Source organism: Typha latifolia, chromosome 11, assembly GCF_019914945.1.
Source record: "Typha latifolia isolate L0001 chromosome 11, TyphaL0001v2, whole genome shotgun sequence".
NCBI lineage: Eukaryota > Viridiplantae > Streptophyta > Magnoliopsida > Poales > Typhaceae > Typha > Typha latifolia.
In genome coordinates, this window is record NC_133096.1 from 10742936 (window position 1) to 10761661 (window position 18726).

Genomic DNA, 18726 nt, shown 5'->3' on the forward strand with positions numbered 1-18726 from the left:
CCGAGAAATTGAGGAAGAAAAGTCTCATCCATCCCTCTAAGCCAAAAGGCATCCAATTCCACCCACCAGAAAACATTGACCGGTTCGTGCGTCCCCCAACCCAAACCACTGTGAACATAAACAGTGCCACTTTGACGCTAGTTAATGTGACAGTAACTTAACTTGATAGGCACCAATTAAAAGCACAGTCCAAAAACTCAGATGGAAGTATCTAATAAGAAACTATAGTTTTTGGGTAGGGGTAATGTCTCATTATTTGATACAGGTAAGAGAAAGAGAAGTTTCTGATGAAAATTCCAGAATGAATAGTGGCAATGTAAAGATCTGATGAAAGTAGAAAGACACACACTGCTGCTGTGATAGTGACGGTTGTCAATCTCTGACTGTGAAGGTAGGAACCCGTATCGATCTTTTATCTCTAATTGACCAGGAATCAAAGAAAATAAACAATTGAATCGTTCAAAGCTCCCTCCCCCGACAATCTGTGTGATTTCGTCTTTTGGCCAATCGGAAAACTTTTTTCCTCACCAGCTGCCAGAGGAAGAAATCTTTGAAAGCTCCCTCCTTTTCTACAAATCTACTGTTCCAGCAAAAGAGGCCTATTAGATTTCCAAGTCAAGGACACGCATACCGGGACACCTCGTCACCCCCCCACGCGACGCCAAGGAATAATCTCTCCTTCGTCCTCTTCCCGGGCCCACGTCACATCGGATTAAGGTCTATAAATGAGAGGAAATGGTCTCCTGGTGGTGTGGTGGTACGAGTAGTTGAAGATTATTTTGATAGCCTTACTCTCTTTCTCTCTTTCTCTTTCTCTCTCTCTCTCTGGGGGCTAAGCTATATTTGGTTGGGTTTCCCTCTCCGCTCTATTAGGTAGGCGTTATGGATTTGATATGCTTTTGCTATCTGGGTTTTGGTTTGAGCGTGCAATAGATGCTTCTCTTGATGAAAAGTTTGCATCTTGGATTAGTATAGAGTTGATTTTCCTTTTCTTTACCTCTTTTATCTTGAATTACTTCAAGCACTGTATCTCTAGTGAATTAGCTTTCCTGGAAATGCCGTGATTGATATGTTCATGGGTCTTAAAAGAGGAGGAGATCGCTCAGGTCTAGGTTTTTTTTTTTTTTCTGGGAGGGGCATATAAGATTTACGATGGATTTTAGCAATAATTTCTCAATCAGTTCTTTCTACATGCACAGTTGCAAGCTTTAAGTTGGTTACTAAACTGAGGAACTTTGATTAATCTTACGGTCTTGTGATTCTTTCTAGCAGGACAATCAGAAGCTGGTGGCGGCGGCATTTCTATGGGTTTGTCCCTCTCCTTGTTTTCATGGGGCTGGATTGAAATCATGAGAGGCAAAGTCTTAGGATTGACAGAAGTTGAAGCTGTTCTACAGAGATCCCTGAGCTCTAGGGAGAAAGACATCAGGATGACATTAAGATCACTTAGCTTCAAGAGAAGTGATTCATCGCCGAGGAAGGTCCTCTCTGTCGAGAAAGACATTAAGACGGCACTAAGATCACCTAGCCTCAAGAGATGTGATTCATCACTGAATAAGGGAAGCGATGGATCTGAAAGTGCAGGCATAGAAAGGTCACTGAGCTTTAAAAATTGGGAACCAGAAGTAACTAAGATAGAGTCGTCTGTTTCACCAATGAATCAAGCTGTGGATGAGGGTAGCCTACGATCACTCTCTTTCAAGGGTTTGGTCAACGAGATCGTGCCTGACATGAAGCCTATTCAATACGTTCCCGAATTTTCTTCTCCCAGGCCGTCCAGCGAGCTTAATGCAGCAGCCACTAAGTTGCAGAAAGTTTACAAGAGTTACCGTACCCGAAGAATTGTGGCTGATTGTGCGGTCGTGATCGAGGAACTCTGGTAAGTCTTTAAATTTAGCACCAAGATCCATTTTTTGGTATGATGTGCTTGTCTAACAATCTTGTTTTTGCCATTACTCCTTCAGGTGGAAAGCACTAGATTTTGCATCTCTTGAGCATAGTTCTGTATCATTTTTCGACGTCGAGAAGCCGGAGACAGCAGTTTCTCGTTGGGCAAGGGCACGGACAAGGGCAGCTAAGGTACATGATCTCTTTATCCCTTATTATTTCGGGTTGATTGTCTGTGCCTAATTGTCAAGCAATAATATTTGTCTTGATCCCTCTCAGGTCGGTAAGGGTTTGTCTAAAGATGAGAAGGCTCAAAAACTGGCACTCCAACACTGGCTTGAAGCTGTAAGTATTTTTCCAAGAATTTGATTTAGCCTAGCTATCAGAGTCATATTTAGTTTCTTACCATCTCTTTTCTTTTTAAAATTCTGTACAGATTGATCCGCGCCATCGCTATGGTCACAATTTACATCTCTATTATGATATCTGGTTTAATAGTGAGAGCACCCAGCCATTTTTCTACTGGTAAATTTATATCTGAAGCCTTGCCTTTTCCTCCAATTTATGCACACTATGTAAGCCATGAAAGCTTGCCTCCTGTACTTACTGGTTCTTCGGTGATATAAAGGTTGGATATTGGAGATGGCAAGAATGTTAATCATGAGAAGTGCCCAAGAAGCAAGCTTCAGAACCAGTTGATCAAATATCTCGGACCAGTAAGCAACTTTCTTTAAAGTAGAAAACGTTAATTTAAGTACTCCTGTACAATATATTCTGTATTGATAGGAGTTCCTCTGATGCATGTATTCTCTCTTCGTCTTTTCCAATGCAGAAAGAGAGGGATGCCTATGAAGTTGTTGTAGAAAACGGGAAGCTCGTCTATAAACAAAGTGAAATTCTTGTGAATACTACTGAAGATTCCAAGTGGATATTTGTTCTGAGCACATCAAGGACGTTTTATGTTGGGCAGGTGCATATCTTACCTATGATATTGTTGTTACGATATATAAGTTTAGTATCATGGAAATCTCAATACAAATGCTCAACGCAAAAACTAAAGTTGTCTTTACAAACAACAGTTAATTGGTTCCAGAATTGCATGTTAATCGTTAATCGGTGTACCTTGTTTCATATTCTGAATTTCTGATTACTTGGGTTTATGTCATTCAATTCTTATTTGTCTCTTTTCTTATGCGCAGAAGAAAAAGGGTTCATTTCAGCACTCCAGTTTCCTAGCAGGGGGTGCTACAACGGCTGCTGGAAGATTGGTTGCTAAAGAAGGGGTTCTCCAGGTACATATTAACACTTAAATTGCCCTAGTAGAGAATGATTGCTGCATCAGATAATTCTTCTCTGCTTCCAGAGAGCTCACTTCTTTTTCTCCTTTGATGATATATTAGTCGTTTGTTTTTCCAGGCTATATGGCCATACAGCGGTCATTACCTCCCAACTGAAGAGAATTTCAAGGAGTTCATTAGCTTCCTTGAGGACCACGATGTAGATCTCAGCAATGTCAAGGTACATAATATCTTTACATCTGTTCATTTGCATGTACAAAAACCTACTGCAGAATAAAATACTTCCCATGCTGCCAAGATCATGTGTGTCTTTCTAGAAGAAATTCAAATATCGTTGTCCTTCAAAATTTGTGTTAATCACCCACCTTCATACATAAGTAGAAAAAAGGATTGATAAAAGGCTTAGAAACAATTGGAAATATAATATCCTGGTTCTTCGTGCAATCTCATCTGATAAGCCTGCATCTTTTTGTGATATAATGAATGGCTGCTCATCATGATGCTAATGATTAACTTTCTAGGATTATAAATCTTCTGTTTATGAGAGTACGTTTTCTGAATCTTAGACAATTCAGTTGCTTGCTGCTATTAATGTATTAATTATGTGGGCACAACCTTACCGATATGCCTTGGCATTTGCTTTTCAGAGATGTTCTGTTGACGACGACGAATACCCATCGGTAAAGAAGGTGGTCGATGAGCCAGCATGCGAAGTAGAAAGGGTTATGGAGGATGCACAGGGTGCTGAAATTGAGATCACAGAATCTGAAGGACCTTGGAATGATATCAGCAAGCAAGATAGCATTACTACTAGCAGCATGGATAAGGGAACAGCACCAGATCTGGTCAGACGCCTATCCTGCAAATGGACTACTGGTACTGGAGCTCGTATTGGGTGTGTCCGGGATTACCCAGCTGATCTCCAGAGCAAAGCTCTTGAACAAGTTAACCTTTCGCCCAGGCTTGTTCCTTCGCCGGTCGGGAATAGGGTTCCGATCCCGTCTCCTCGCCCGAGCCCCAATGTTAGGCTGTCCCCCAGGCTCCAATACATGGGCATTCCTAGCCCAACTGTCTGTCGCTCAAGCCCCAAGGTTACAATGTCTCCCAGGCTCCCAAACATGGGCATTCCCGGTCCAACTCCAACTGTCTTTCTTACTCTTCCGAAGATCAAAGGTCGGTGAATTAAGGGCATTTCTCATGCCAAATGACTTGCTAAGGCTGTTTACAAGACACAACAGCACAAACAAGTAAATCAAAGGTGTTGGAGCTGCTAACATAGGGAAAATTCTTTTGATGGAGATAAAGCATTCTTTATTTTTATTTTTTGTTCTTTGTATAAGGTACCAACAGTGCATGGCAATTCATGAACTGTACAGCGTACACCATTTCCTTCTGTTAGCATATTGGAAATGGATATGATGTAGAGAATTCTTTTTTAGTGAAACAAAATCAGTTCAGTTTTCCTTTCATCTCCAATTGGTTCATTGATCTGCAAGTCGGATTGGTTGGCATCTAACAATCACATCGCTTCAGTTTATAGCGAAATCTGTTCTTGTTTGGCAAAATAGTTTTTCCCACTGAATACGTGGGTTCTTTTAAAAAGACAGACGACCAATCCCTTGAATGCGTAGACCCTAATCACTCGAGTTAACTGCAAACCCGACCTCAACCAGCAGGTTGCATCTTGAAGATAAAGATTGCTACAAATCTGAAGTATTATAATAATAACCTAACAGATATGGATGACATAAATGAGCATTAGGACATGTACAAGCATCATCATCATATTATCTAATTCACGTCATGAATAATGGCAAAATATAGACAACAGTGATTTGGCACCATAAATTACGATTATTCAACGTAATGTTACAGAAAAGAGGACACATGTTAACGTTACATAATTTTCTCGTAATCTAAGACATACAGATTGCATAATTCTGTTCAAGGAGGAGAAAACTGGAAGCCGGAATAAATTAGCATAAAAGAGACAAAGGTTCATAAGAAAAAAAAAAAAAAGAGAGAAAATAAACTAAGATGCTACAAAATTAAACTGAGGAAGATGCTGCCTGCAAGTCTTGTTCGACCTTTAAAGGCTGGAAGTAGTCCTGCAAAGCTACCATCTTAATTGAGCTGTGCTTCAAACTCCTAATAGCCTCCACAGTAGCTAATGCCCCAGCTACGGTTGTTATGATTGGAATCTTATAGGCCAGAGCCATTCTTCTAAGTTGGCGTCCATCTATCGCATCCAGAGCATCCCCGGAGCTAGTTATCACCATAAATTGTATCTGGCCATTTGCTAGAATATCCCCTGCATGTGGCCGCCCTTCGTGCATCTTCAGAACAGGCTCCACTGGTATACCTTCCAGCTGAAGGACTTTAGCTGTCCCGGAAGTAGCAACAATTCTGAAATCAAGTTCTAGGAACCCACGAGCAATTGAAGCAAGGTGTGGTTTTGTCAAGTCATTCAGGCTGAGAAAAACGGTTCCACTAACTGGGAGCTTCTGTCCAGCAGCAATTTGTGCCTTTGCAAAAGCAACAGGGAACTCAAAGTCAATTCCCATGACTTCTCCAGTGCTGCGCATCTCGGGTCCAAGAAGAACATCACACCCTTGGAATTTCTCAAATGGCAGCACAGCCTCCTTGACTGAAACATGCTTAGGTACTACCTCTTTTGTGAATCCAAGTTCCTGTAAGCTCTTCCCTGACATGACAAGAGAAGCATATTTTGCTAGCGGGTGACCGATAGCTTTGGAAACAAATGGAACAGTTCGTGAAGCACGAGGATTTGCTTCCAGAAGATATACATCACCAGATGCTGTAATTGCATATTGGCAATTCATAAGCCCACAGACATTGAGACGTTTCGCTAGCTTTGTAGTCCATGAGCGGATTATCTCCAAGCACCTGGCTGATATGGTTTTTGTGGGGAGGGAACATGCTGAGTCACCAGAATGGACCCCAGCCTGCTCAATGTGCTCCATGATTCCACCAATTACTACATTTCCCTTTGAGTCAGCCAATGCATCCACATCAATTTCAATTGCATCAGACAGATACTTATCCACCAAGACCGGGCGCTCAGGATCTACTTCAACTGCATTTTCAAGATATGTTACAAGCTTATCATCGCTGTAGACAATCTCCATACCTCGTCCACCCAAGACATAAGAAGGACGCACCACGACAGGGTAACCTATTTCCGAGGCAATTGATACAGCATCAGATTCACTTCTAGCTATTCCTCCTTTAGGTTGCTCAATCTCAAGCTCGTTGATAATGGCATTAAATCTTTTTCTGTCCTCCGCAGCATCAATCGAATCAGGTGATGTTCCCCATACTTGAACATGTCCTGACCCTGACGCAGGAACCAACTTTCTTTCCTCTAGATATTGTTGTATAGGAAGCGCAAGCTTAAGAGGAGTTTGTCCACCAAACTGCACAATTATGCCATTTGGACGCTCCAGGTCGATGACATTCAAGACATCCTCAACTGTCAAAGGTTCGAAGTACAAACGGTCGCTGGTATCATAATCAGTTGAAACCGTCTCTGGATTTGAATTCATCATAATCGTCTCATAACCATCCTAGCACCAAAGATATTAATCAGTAACCGTTAAACATTATTTAGCTGTATCAACAAGCAAAAGGATTAAATGATAGATGGGAGCAGCCTAGACTGAAGATTATAATCATATATATGGATGTAAAGTATGTAAGTTACAATCCAATATGAAAAAAAAAACCCAATTATCATGATTAATATGAATAATGCAGCAGCAGTATGAAGAAAATATAGAAGCCAAAGAACAAAACAGACCTGTCGAAGAGCGAATGAAGCATGACAACAACAATAGTCAAACTCGATTCCCTGACCGATTCGGTTAGGTCCACCACCCAATATCAACACCTTCTTCTTTCTGGTCGGAGCCGATTCACATTCCAATTCATAAGAAGAGTACATATAGGGAGTATTTGCCTCAAACTCTGCAGCACATGTGTCGACTCGCTTATATATTGGGAATACACCTAGTGATAATCGTCTCGCCCTCACCTCACTCTCAGATGAAGAAGTCGCATAAGCAATCTGTTTATCACTAAACCCCCTTCTCTTCACCTCATAGAAGTCATCTTTTGTCAGCTGGTCCAGAGTCCTTGCTGAGAGGAATTGCTCAATATCTACTAGCTCTTTGAGCTGAGTGAGAAACCATTTGTCGATGAAGCTCAGCTCATGGATTTCTTCCACCTTCATTCCTTTCTTAAGTGCTGCATATATGGCATGAATTCGATCTGGGTTTGCAACGCGTAGGCTATACTTCAACTGTTCCCAGTCCCAGTCAAGTTCCTTGATGGGGGCACAGCCCCATCCTGCATAGCCACATTCTAAAGATCGAACAGCCTTTTGGAAAGACTCTTGAAATGTCCGCCCTAGTGACATTGCTTCACCAACTGACTTCATCTGAGTAGTCAATATTGGCTGGGAACCAGGGAATTTCTCGAAAGCAAAACGAGGAATCTGCATTACAGATACAAAGTGTAGTTAGGAAGTTGAAAGAGTATGTCCCATTGTAGACAGCAGAAAAGCTTTATGTCGTTGCGGAATACTATGAAACAGGCCAATGAAATTAAAAACTTTAACTAAAAATTGAAGTAAAACAGGCTAAATCAGTGAGACTTTAAAGAAAGATAAAAGCACAAAGGTTTCTAGGTATAGAGGTACGCTTATGTGAATTCTGAGCTGATCAATAAAAAATAAGAAAATATACAGAGCCAACAAGATAACAAAAATTCGCAATAACAGGAATTACTGCTTCTCAATGATTTGTAGAAAATAGTAATGCAAGATAAACTAATGCAGCCAATAAGTACTTAAAAGAGTTAATTATATCATACTAGTGAACTGCAAGCAGAAAATAAAACCAATGCAGCCTGATAAAGAAGAATAAGAACAAGAACGAACGAGGGGGGTTGTAAAAAGATCATGCCTTTGTGACTACATAATCTATGGAAGGCTCGAAACTCGCCGGTGTCTTCTTAGTGATATCATTCGGAATCTGATCAAGTGTGTACCCAACTGAAAGCTTAGCAGCCATCTTAGCAATAGGGAACCCGGTGGCCTTAGACGCCAACGCCGACGACCTCGACACCCTAGGGTTCATCTCTATCACCATCACCTCCCCATCCGCAGGGTTCACCGCGAACTGCACATTTGATCCCCCACACTCCACCCCAATCTCCCTAATGATAGCAACGGAATAATCCCTCAGCCTCTGGTACTCCTTATCCGTCAGAGTCTGCGCCGGCGCGACAGTGATCGAATCCCCGGTATGCACCCCCATGGGATCGATGTTTTCGATCGAGCAGATGATGACGACGTTATCTGCAAGGTCGCGCATGACTTCCAACTCGTACTCCTTCCATCCAAGAAGCGATTTTTCGACGAGAACCTGGGAGGTGAGGCTTGCGGCAAGTCCAGCGCGGCAGATAGCCTCAAACTCGTCGCGGTTGTACGCTATACCACCGCCAGTGCCGCCAAGAGTGAACGCGGGGCGGACGATGAGGGGGAATTCTCCGATGATGTTGTCAGCGATGTCGAAACATTCCTCGATGGTGGTGCCTATGCCAGAGGGCGGGGTCTTGAGGCCGATGCGGTCCATGGCCCGCTTGAATAGGTTTCGGTCCTCGGCGGCTCGGATGGCGGGAAGGGAGGCGCCGATGAGCTTGACACCGTGGCGACGGAGGGCCCCGGAGTCGGAGAGGGCGACGGCGAGGTTGAGGGCTGTCTGTCCGCCCATGGTGGGGAGGAGAGCGTCAGGCTTCTCGGCGGCGATCACTTGCTCGACGAGGTCGGGGGTCATGGGGCCCACGTAGGTCCGATGGGCGAGGTCGGGGTCGGTCATGATGGTGGCGGGGTTAGAATTTACCAAAATGACCACGTAGCCCTCGTCCCGGAGAGCTTTGCATGCCTGCGTCCCGGAGTAGTCGAACTCGCACGCTTGGCCGATAACTATAGGGCCAGCGCCAAGGATCAGGATCTTCTTGATGTCCGTGCGCTTGGTCGATGGCTCCCGTTTAGTCGTCGGATCTGTCGCTATCGAAGCCCTAAGTGATGGAAGTGAGGAGGAGCAGATGAGGTGGGGAAGGGTGCGTTGCTTCGCGGTGAGATGGAGATGATGGAAGCTCGGAGAGTGGAGCAGAGAACGGTGGCGGTGACGGGATAGAAGGAGTGCAGAGGAAGGCGACCGGATCCGAGTAGGATTGCAGAGAGCCATGGCGATGGTGGTGGAGATGGGGGAGCTCGGAGGCGAAGGCTTCGCTGGGGGCTTATAAGCGTAGGGTTTTCGTCGGGTACACCAAAAAGATTTTAGGGAGGAACACGTTTGCATTTTCAATTTTGTGACTGGAAGTAACAGGATAGTAGTGGGGTCCACAGTTCATTCTTGGGTGCATAAGTGGGTCTATCTTTTAAGCGCCTCTTTACTTTTCCCCGCGTGCCCAGGGGAGAGATTGGACGGCTTATATTCGTTGTTGTATCTCTGATTTGATCTTATTTGATGGCTGTGATTTGCCTTTTCTCTTATTACCACGTTTTAGGGATAAGCACAGGCTGTACCTTGATTGATTGCGGTCGGTGTTAGTGTGGGCGGTGGGCCCCAACACGAGTGTGTGTGTGTGATATTTATGGATGGATGGATGGATCCGGGTTATAGGGTGGGGGGGGAAGTAGTAGTAGATCGATCTTCTCTAATCGGATCCTAAAGAGAAATTACAAGTATTTAACTTCCAAGCTCTCATAGAACTGGCCAACCATAACTGTCATCTTTTCCGGAACTAAATCGTCCACAACCAGAGAAGAAGAACGGAATTGCCTCTCGCAACTGAGAGATTCCTTCTAACTCCCTCCATTCCGGATCATAGAAGAATAGAAATAGACATAAACCATCTCGCGCGCCTTCCATTCTCTCTTCCATCCTTAACTACTTATTACTTTGTTCACCTACACACAAAAAGAAAAGCACGCGTTCCTTCTGTTGTTTGAGATTCACCGACCGACGACGACATTGATCTCCCATGGGAAGAAGGTATCCTTCTCACGAATGCAAGCTCTTCATCCATCCTGTAGTAGCTCTTCCTCTCCTAGCTGCATCTGTTGTAGCTGCCATCGCCATCGTCTTCGCGCTCTGTGCCTCTCACAGCCGCAAGCTCTCGTGTCTCTCGTCAAAGTCGAGCAACTCGATCAAGAATGCGTCGTCGGTAGGAGACAGATCTTCACCTCCGACGCTAGCATGCACCCAAGAAGAACAACTGGAACAACAACAAGGACAACGATACTCCTCGATCATATATGAGGAGAGGTCCGACACGTTGACCAGTGCAACAACACCTGATCAAATCGTCCGGGCGATGAATCCGAGACGAAGGCTTTCGATGAGCCTCAGCATGAAGCTCCCTAACAGGCTCTCTAAGATACGTGCGAGTAGGAAGGAAAGGAAAGAGAAGTGGGGAGAGGAATCGATATGGACGAAAGCTATAATCCTAGGGGAGAGGTGCAAGATTCCGAGCGACGACGACGAAGACGAAGTGGCAGCGTTCTATGACAAGATGGGGAATAGGCAGAGGAATTACCGGCCAAGGACGCCGAGGTCGTTGCCAGTGTCACGGACTAACTCGTTCATAAATATTGAGGTTGACCATCCTTAGTTGAGGAGCCAATGTTAGATTATGAATAGTGGGCATGAGATCTAGATCATATGTGTCTCTGATGACACAGTGAAAGAGAACATAAACCTAATTACATAATTACGATTTTCTACCCCTTCTTTCTTTTGGCTAATATAGTCTCTCTCTCAGATCTCACACAGGCATTTGTTACTCTTCCCAAGAGTTAAGAGATTGAGTTCCCAAGCAGATCTGATGATGGGAAATTCCAAATACCCCACAGCTTAAGGGCAATAAGCATTAGATTAGTTATAAAATGCAACCACAGAATCGGATCAATCTGAACAAGTGGAGCACCCAATCTGAGGAAAATTACATAATTCGGGTTAGATAACGTATCAGACACACACACAAAAACTTAAAAACTTCCAATTCCATTTGATATTGCAGCAGAGTTACTACATCGAACTTTTCTCATACGATAATGACAGCTAAAAGCATAACAAGGTCAGAGGTAAACCATACTTTCAATAAGAAACCCAAGATGCCCCTCTTGAAAACTTGGAAATAACTGCCATTACACAGTAACCCTAACTATGATGATCAATCAGATAGATACAATTTAATCTCTTCAATTGAGACAGCCAACAAAGCAATAAATGCTTAAAACCTGATCACTTGAATTAAGTACAGATCAAATGGTTTCAAACCAGTTGGTTGCATCTTGAAGATAAGGATTGACACGACTGTTAAGTGGAAAACAATATCCAAGAAATATTATGAAATAACAGAGCCAGATGACATAAAAGAGCCAAGCAAACGACCATCAGGGCATGTACAAAAAGCATCACCATAGTCATAACAATAGTCAAAGTTTGCAGCTCACGAGGCACCCTTCTCTTATTTACCGTCTCAAGAGAACTCAGATAACGTCAGCAGCAGTCCACAACCCCTAGTTCCCACTATATCCTCCCTCCTGCTTGCAACTTTTCCCCAGATTGCACATAGTATCCATGTTGCAGCTGATTGCTTAGTGAAACTAGTACTGAAACCTCTCATCACCGTTGAAATTAAGACATTCAATGCCTTTAAGAGTTGACTCATAATTCTTGATGTTGGATGAGTGCCTACCAGAAGATGAGCGCCTGTGCTCAGCAGAACCAGCTGGTGAGCTTCTCTGAGGACCTGAAACAATGCGAAAAGTACCAGGACTTGCATCTGTTGTACGAGTGAATGACGGGTCCATGTCGGTGCTCATCATGTCCCGGCTACTAGAAACAACAGCTCGCCTTGATGATCCGCTTGGCCGTTCCAAAAAAGCTGAACTGGAGAACTACAGATATAAGCTTTACAGTCAGGAATAACACAGCAAACACTTACTTAGGAATGTATATAATTCACATCGCAATATATTTTATAATAATTTACTTCTTAAGAATACAAAGTTCTTCAAACTAAAGCTCCATAACTTCATGTGTCTCAAGTAGCACATATATTCCATTGTTCATAAATGGAAAGTAGAGGAGGATCCACAGTACAGAAAAGCAAGGAAATAGACCAACATATGTAGTTTGACAAGAAAGCAGGAAAATTACAAATACTTCTAGAAAAGGCCAGCTTCTGAAGCAGACTCACACACACACACAAAAAAAAACCTTCGATGACATCACTAGACAAAAAGAATAATCTGAAAGATGTTCTATTGTTGAGTATCTTAAAAGTACCAATATAGCCACTGATCATTCACTGTATTTCAAACTTAAACTAAAAATCCAAAATATTATATCTCACTTTACAACTACAATTGCTGTAACTTTATTTCAATATATGGTGCTATACAGCTCTGTCCAAGTGGATCTTTGCATCAAGCAATTTTAATGGCATAGGATTCAGTGGTCTCTATGACTGATAGCAACACACATAACGAAATGAACAGAATAGAACTAAAAACTCACCACAGCATCTTTAGTAGTGGATGGATCATTTCCCACCGGAGACTTCTGCTTTGACAAACTACCCGCATTTACAGCTGGCGGTGGTACACGCCTTCGGGAAGGATCGACTGCCAACCAACCACTCCTCCTTCCTTCTTCGCCACCTGAAAAGATATTGTTGAACAGCTCAAATCATCCAAGGGAACTATTCAAGTTGCCCTTGCACAAAATCATGGCAAATAACTTCAAATGGATGACCAAAGAATCTTGTCGAGTGTAGACCCAATGCCACTCAAAACAGAAGACAAGATGAAATAATCATATAGAAACTAAGAATTATCCATCTCTTGCTCAAAAATCATGGTAAACATAAAATGACCAGTTATATTTCATTAATCTAAAAGAAGATAGAAAGATACCTGACTGTCTATCATTTGCCATGGCAGGAGCCAGGCCAGAGCTAGGTCCAGCACCTGAACCCTAAACAGAAGACCAAAATCAATTTCTTCGAGAATAAAAAACTCATGAAAACAACAACAAAAAAATGTGTGACTAACAAGAGCACGTGGAGGAGCACTAGTAATCTGCGACTGCTGATACTTCAATATGGTCCAGTCGAAAACATAATCAAATTGAAATCCTGCAGAGAAAAATTGATAAAACAAAGTTACATCCAAGAATGAAAATATTCAGAATATTCTCCATAACTGCTTATACAATCTAGTAAAATAAATATGCACCCTCAATAATTTTAACACAAAATGTACAGGAAACCAACCCTCACGGATAAAAAGATCTCGGAACAATCTCTTGAGGTATGAATAATCTGGCTTATCATCAAAACGCAGTGAACGACAATAGTGGAAGTAGGACGCAAATTCAGTAGGATATCCTCGACATAAAGCCTGAAATTTTAGAGGTTTATCATTATCAAGAAAATTGGATATTGTATTAGAGAGCTAACTAAGAAATTACCTCAATCGATGTGGCAACTTTTCTTTCACTAATTTTCTCATATTTCTGTTTCTTGGTCCCAGCTTTTAAACCCTGCCATGGTAAACTGATAACAACAAAAGCATAAGTTTGGCTGCGTTCAAAGCAGAGAAAGGTAATAAATTTGAAAAATATGACAAACCTTCCTCTTAAAAAGTACATGAGGACGTATCCAAGAGATTCTAAATCATCCCTCCTGCTTTGTTCTTCGCACCCAAACAAAAGAAATTCAAATCTCAAAATGCAAACAAATAAGAAAGCTAATGAAAGAATCAGAATGTGAAAAAAGAACGTGAGTAAACTTAAATAGATACAGTAACTCAAAATTGAACATTTTCAGACTGGGTAGTCCTTGGCCCAAAAAAAGAAAGGGCACTGTCGCATGGAAGATATTGTACTTACCGATGCCTAGATGAGTGTTCACACTTGCATATCTTGCTGTTCCTGTCAAATTCTTGTTCTCTCTGCATTATTTATGAAACTATTAGAGCTCTAAATGTGTTCCACCCTTCTTCTGTCGATTAATAGATTATGAGAAAAACATTTAACTATTACAAATAGTATCACTTGTCATTACATGATGGCGGCATTACATAGGCACGAGTGTCACACATAGCATCATGCATTCATGATTAACCAAAAGAAAATTTAAAATGTCAAAGAAATTGAACGTGAGTAATATGAACACATCCACTGATTTTGTAATCCTAACCCTAAAGCATGATTACTATATCATGCTTTAACCAGCAAAAAGAATGGTTATTGTTGTAACTGTTGCCAGTTGGAATTGCTTTAGTCATGGCAAGGATGCCAAATTAATGGACAAAACCAAAATCCATTTATGTGACAGTACAACAGCTTTCAAAATGTATGATTTAGTTATTCTTTTCAACTTGAAAGATCTATTATCATATGCATCATACAATCAATCACCAAAAGAAAGCATTCTTACATTGCATCAAGATCAATTACATCTTCAATGGCCATAATAAACAAGCATGGATCAAATAGTCTGCCACGAGGAACTTGGCAGCTAGATAATACCAAATATGAATCTATAAATAAAGAAATAAAAGTAAACAGATGTCATTCCATAAACTCTAATTAAAAACATTTCATAATGGAGGACCAAGACAATCATTTCGCGGAGGTGGAAACAATCTAGAGTATTGGACAAGGCAATTGGTACATTAAAAAGTTGGAACTAATCTAATTAATGCAGAAGGAACCTGAGAATCTAGCAATATGTACATCTTTCAAATAGTTTTTTAACAGATATACTAATGAGACAACTCAAATATTACCTCCAATGGATCTGGATATGTAGGCTTAAAGTCTAAACAAGAAAATCCGAATAGGATACAACTAGGATCTGAGTGTTGCAGTTGTTTGTTTTGACTCAGTAATTTACAAGTTTGTCTACATATCTCACAAATGAATTCAAAGTTGATATCTTGCCTAGGACTGAAATATTTATGCAGCAGCTGTGATGTAGAGAATACTGATACAAAGCAGAATGTGATCCAATTATCCCCTTAGAGCATGCAAGACAGAAACGAAACAATGATTAGTTACCTGTAGGGAATGTGCTGGTGTGTTGAAGTATCTCTGTACTTCTTGGCAAGGCCAAAATCAATCATGTACACCTATAAAATGGCAAAAAGACAAAGATAGCACATAATACACTCGAAGATAATTAAGAACCAACATGTAAGCACACCAAGATAATCTTCCTACCTGATTTGCTCGCTTTCCAAGACCCATTAGAAAATTATCGGGTTTAATATCTCGATGCAAGAAAGACTTAGAATGAACAAATTCCACTCGATTGATCTAAGCACAAAATATAACAGAGAAACAGTCAAATTAGTTGTTATCCATATTTAATATTTTTCAAAAATTGATAATGAAGGCATCCCAGAAAACGAGTGCATAAAGAAGTAGGCTGGTATTGCACATCATATACAATGTACATTTAGCCATGGATGGCCGTGCCGACAACATACTGGCACATGGCATGACACCCCTCCTAATAGTTTCGCCGCTCGCCATCGACCTTGTCGTCGAGCTACCCGTTGCCGATCGTTGTCACATCGCCGACGCCTCTCTCTCTCGATCTCTCTTCCTCCTCTCTCAGGCTAGGGCACCCGACGCAAGCTTGAGCGATGGCGACGACGACGGCAAAGGCAAACGGCTATTGGCGACGACAATAGTGAAGGTGAAGGTGAGTATCGCTTTTTTTTTCTCTCCTTCCCTTACGGCACGGCCGACACAAGCCGTGCCCTGATCAATTAGGTCCCGATCAGGTTAGCAAACATAAGATCACCTAAACCTAATAACCATTGGGTAATTGCACTTCCAGGCCCGCAGCATGGAAGAAAAACCAAGAAGGGAGCCAAAACTGTGAGAAGATTTAAATTCCAGACAATACATGCCCATCAGTGACTGAGAGGGAGAGTCGGCTCCATTACAGTGGCTCAAATGCCAAATTGCCAAGCCATATATGAAGCACACGTGGAAGGTTCTGGGATAAAGTTTCTTTTGTAAATCACTAGTAGAGTACTAGTAATACCATACCATTTGATCAGCAAGCATCAGAACAGTCTTCAAAGAGAGCTTTCTGCTGCAAAAGCTAAAAAGATCTTCAAGACTAGGTCCCAATAAATCCATCACCAGGACATTATAGTCACCTTCAACACCAAACCATCTCACATTTGGTATTCCAGCTGACAAACATCAAACAAAAATGAGTAAATATAACACAAATTTGCCGTTCATAACGCAAGGATGCAAGACATTCTATTACTTCCTCCTTGCAGAATCCTGTACAGCTTTGATTCATATAGCAACTGAGGATGCTTGGTCTTCACATTTTCCTAAAAAAGAAACAGAACATTATCATTAAACCATATCAAAGGTTACAAAAAACCATGCTATCAGATTGAGAAGGATAGACTCAAACAAGCCAACTTCTCAGTCAAATCTAGCCATTATCTAGGCTCAACGACAAGTTTATAGTTTATACATATTTAAGTATAAAATCACGGAAAAAGATAATGTTCTCAAATTCCAGTAACATCTAACAAAGTACTGTACCTGATCATTGACAACCGACAGTAAATGAAAATGACACTCTGAAATAAGGCATAACATAGATGCAAGGATTATGCAAACAAATAGAATATAAAAATTGTGGAACAAATAAGAAATCTTACAAAAACAATTTTGACATATTTCACTGATGTAGATTAGGTGGCTTAAAAGCCAAATACAAATTCCTTAAAACTCTTCACGGGGAAGAACTGCACCTCATCAAGGAAATAAGAAACTAGCATACAGTTTCTTATCGAGATTGAGTGTATTTCTACATGGTGTGTTCATCTCTCTGCATATTTTTCAATCAAAAAGGAGCATCAATTTGTGTAATTCTATCATCCATATCATCCAGAAGCTCCCCTCAGGTTAAAGGACATAAACCTGCTGCCTTTGTCTCATGCAATAAATCTACTTTTACTAGATGCTCGAGATATACATTGCTATCATATTATATTACACCTTAGACTGATATTATAAATGATATATGTTAGTCCATACATATTTGATATGTATATGAACACGCCATAACACACAAGTATCACCGGTCAAAAAGTTAAGACGTAAAGGATGCCAATAAAGGAGAACTGAATCAGCATATTCCAATATCAAGAACTTCCAGGAAGCCAGCACATAATATTCTGGTTCCCTATTTTAAAGCCAAACATCTATCCGCTGATAACACTTCCCCATAGAATGATAGACCCTCAAGGGTTTCCGTGATCCTCTTAAAAGTAGACCGTTAAAATCATTCCGAACATTACTGAGTAATCTACCTAAACTATGATATGAGAGCTAAAACAGGGCAAAAGAATAATTGATTAGTAGGCAAAACCTTAGAAGACTAGAGCTCTACAGAAATTAAAAAAGAAAAAAGAATGGAACTTGTGACTCAAAAAATTCGAGCAAGCTATCAATAAAGGCTATCTATTAAGAACATCTACAAAGATCACAACACTTACGAGTTTAACCGCAACCTCCTCGTTCGCTTGGATATTAGTACCTACAGCCAAACAAGAAAACATCATCCGAAAAACAGAAGAGAAGCTTTCAATTCACAAAACAAAATTTAGTCCAGAACCAGCACGTACCTAGATAGATCTCCCCAAAGGAGCCGCTCCCGATCTTGCGACCAAGCCGAAACTTGTTCCCCACGCGAGGCTCCATTACAGCGTTCACGAATCAGAGACCCTAATTCCTAACCCTAACCCGAAGACCTAAAAGGTTATTCGAGAAGATATAAAGAGGCCAACGAACTAATTGCCTCACCCGATCCTCTACCAATTTAAACCGATTACTCGAGGCCGGCGAAACCAGCAGATATCCCAACGACGGTGGAACGGGAGATCAGATCAACACCAATCGCTCCACCGAAAAACCGATCGAAAGCACGACAAAAAGGGAAATAAATAAAAGAATCGAGGACACTAAGCGGATCGACGGACGCTTCGATCCGAACGAAACAGAAGAACGGAAGGCGGAGGTCTCTTTCTCTCTCTCTCTCTTTCTAAGTTTCTCTCTTTGGTCGGCATTGGGTGGCGTTAGTTTTCTCCTCCTCTCTCTCTCTCTCTCTCTCTCTCTCTCTCTCTCTCTCTCTCTCTACTTAGCTCTCGGAAGGGAAAGAAGCGGGGCCGAGATTGTCGCCCAAAAAGGAGAACTAAAGCTTATAGACTCACCCACCCGCGCACCCACAATTTAAGCCAAAGGAGGACTTCTCAGTTCCCCCACAAAAGAAAAAGAATTTTATACGACACCGGTTTTATTTACATGGAGAATTTTACAATTTACGCCCTATGCTTTGTTCTTATTACTCTTTACACCCCCATTATCATTTTTATTTTTTTTTTGGTAACCAGGTAAAT

The 18726-nt window shown here is 41.5% G+C and overlaps 3 protein-coding genes across 8 annotated transcripts; 1 reads left to right on the forward strand and 2 right to left on the reverse strand.

Annotated features, from left to right (window-relative positions):
* The first annotated feature begins 657 nt into the window (after positions 1-657).
* LOC140798094 (IQ domain-containing protein IQM1-like) lies at positions 658-4654 on the forward strand. 3 transcript variants are annotated; one of them, XM_073151827.1, is made up of 10 exons: positions 658-757; positions 1273-1879; positions 1965-2079; positions 2167-2232; positions 2324-2412; positions 2516-2603; positions 2720-2857; positions 3087-3179; positions 3304-3405; positions 3833-4654. In XM_073151827.1, exons 1-10 carry the CDS (start codon positions 736-738, stop codon positions 4364-4366), a joined length of 1854 nt encoding a protein of 617 aa, XP_073007928.1. In that variant the 5' UTR covers positions 658-735; the 3' UTR covers positions 4367-4654. The 3 variants fall into 3 exon arrangements, with proteins under 3 accessions (XP_073007928.1, XP_073007929.1, XP_073007930.1); XM_073151828.1 differs by having other exon boundaries at positions 744-873; XM_073151829.1 differs by having other exon boundaries at positions 748-873; positions 1270-1879.
* Positions 4655-5019: 365 nt separating this feature from the next.
* LOC140798093 (carbamoyl phosphate synthase arginine-specific large chain, chloroplastic) lies at positions 5020-9557 on the reverse strand. Its single transcript, XM_073151826.1, has 3 exons — positions 8171-9557; positions 7006-7701; positions 5020-6772 (listed from the first exon to the last, which is right to left on the reverse strand). Exons 1-3 carry the CDS (start codon positions 9455-9457, stop codon positions 5234-5236), a joined length of 3522 nt encoding a protein of 1173 aa, XP_073007927.1. The 5' UTR covers positions 9458-9557; the 3' UTR covers positions 5020-5233.
* Positions 9558-11479: 1922 nt separating this feature from the next.
* Positions 11480-18600, reverse strand: LOC140798095 (casein kinase 1-like protein 2). Of its 4 annotated transcripts, none has more exons than XR_012110780.1 (14): positions 17956-18592; positions 17827-17867; positions 16578-16647; positions 16349-16497; positions 15509-15604; positions 15347-15417; positions 14174-14235; positions 13914-13977; positions 13754-13838; positions 13557-13683; positions 13336-13418; positions 13198-13251; positions 12800-12942; positions 11480-12169 (listed from the first exon to the last, which is right to left on the reverse strand). XR_012110780.1 is itself a non-coding variant. In XM_073151830.1 (14 exons), the coding sequence occupies exons 1-14, from the start codon at positions 18029-18031 to the stop codon at positions 11884-11886; spliced, it is 1422 nt and encodes a 473-aa protein (XP_073007931.1). In that variant the 5' UTR covers positions 18032-18600; the 3' UTR covers positions 11480-11883. The 4 variants fall into 4 exon arrangements, 2 of the variants coding, with proteins under 2 accessions (XP_073007931.1, XP_073007932.1); XR_012110779.1 differs by having other exon boundaries at positions 11480-12177; XM_073151830.1 differs by having other exon boundaries at positions 11480-12177; positions 13198-13258; positions 17956-18600.
* Between the last annotated feature and the right edge of the window lie 126 nt (positions 18601-18726).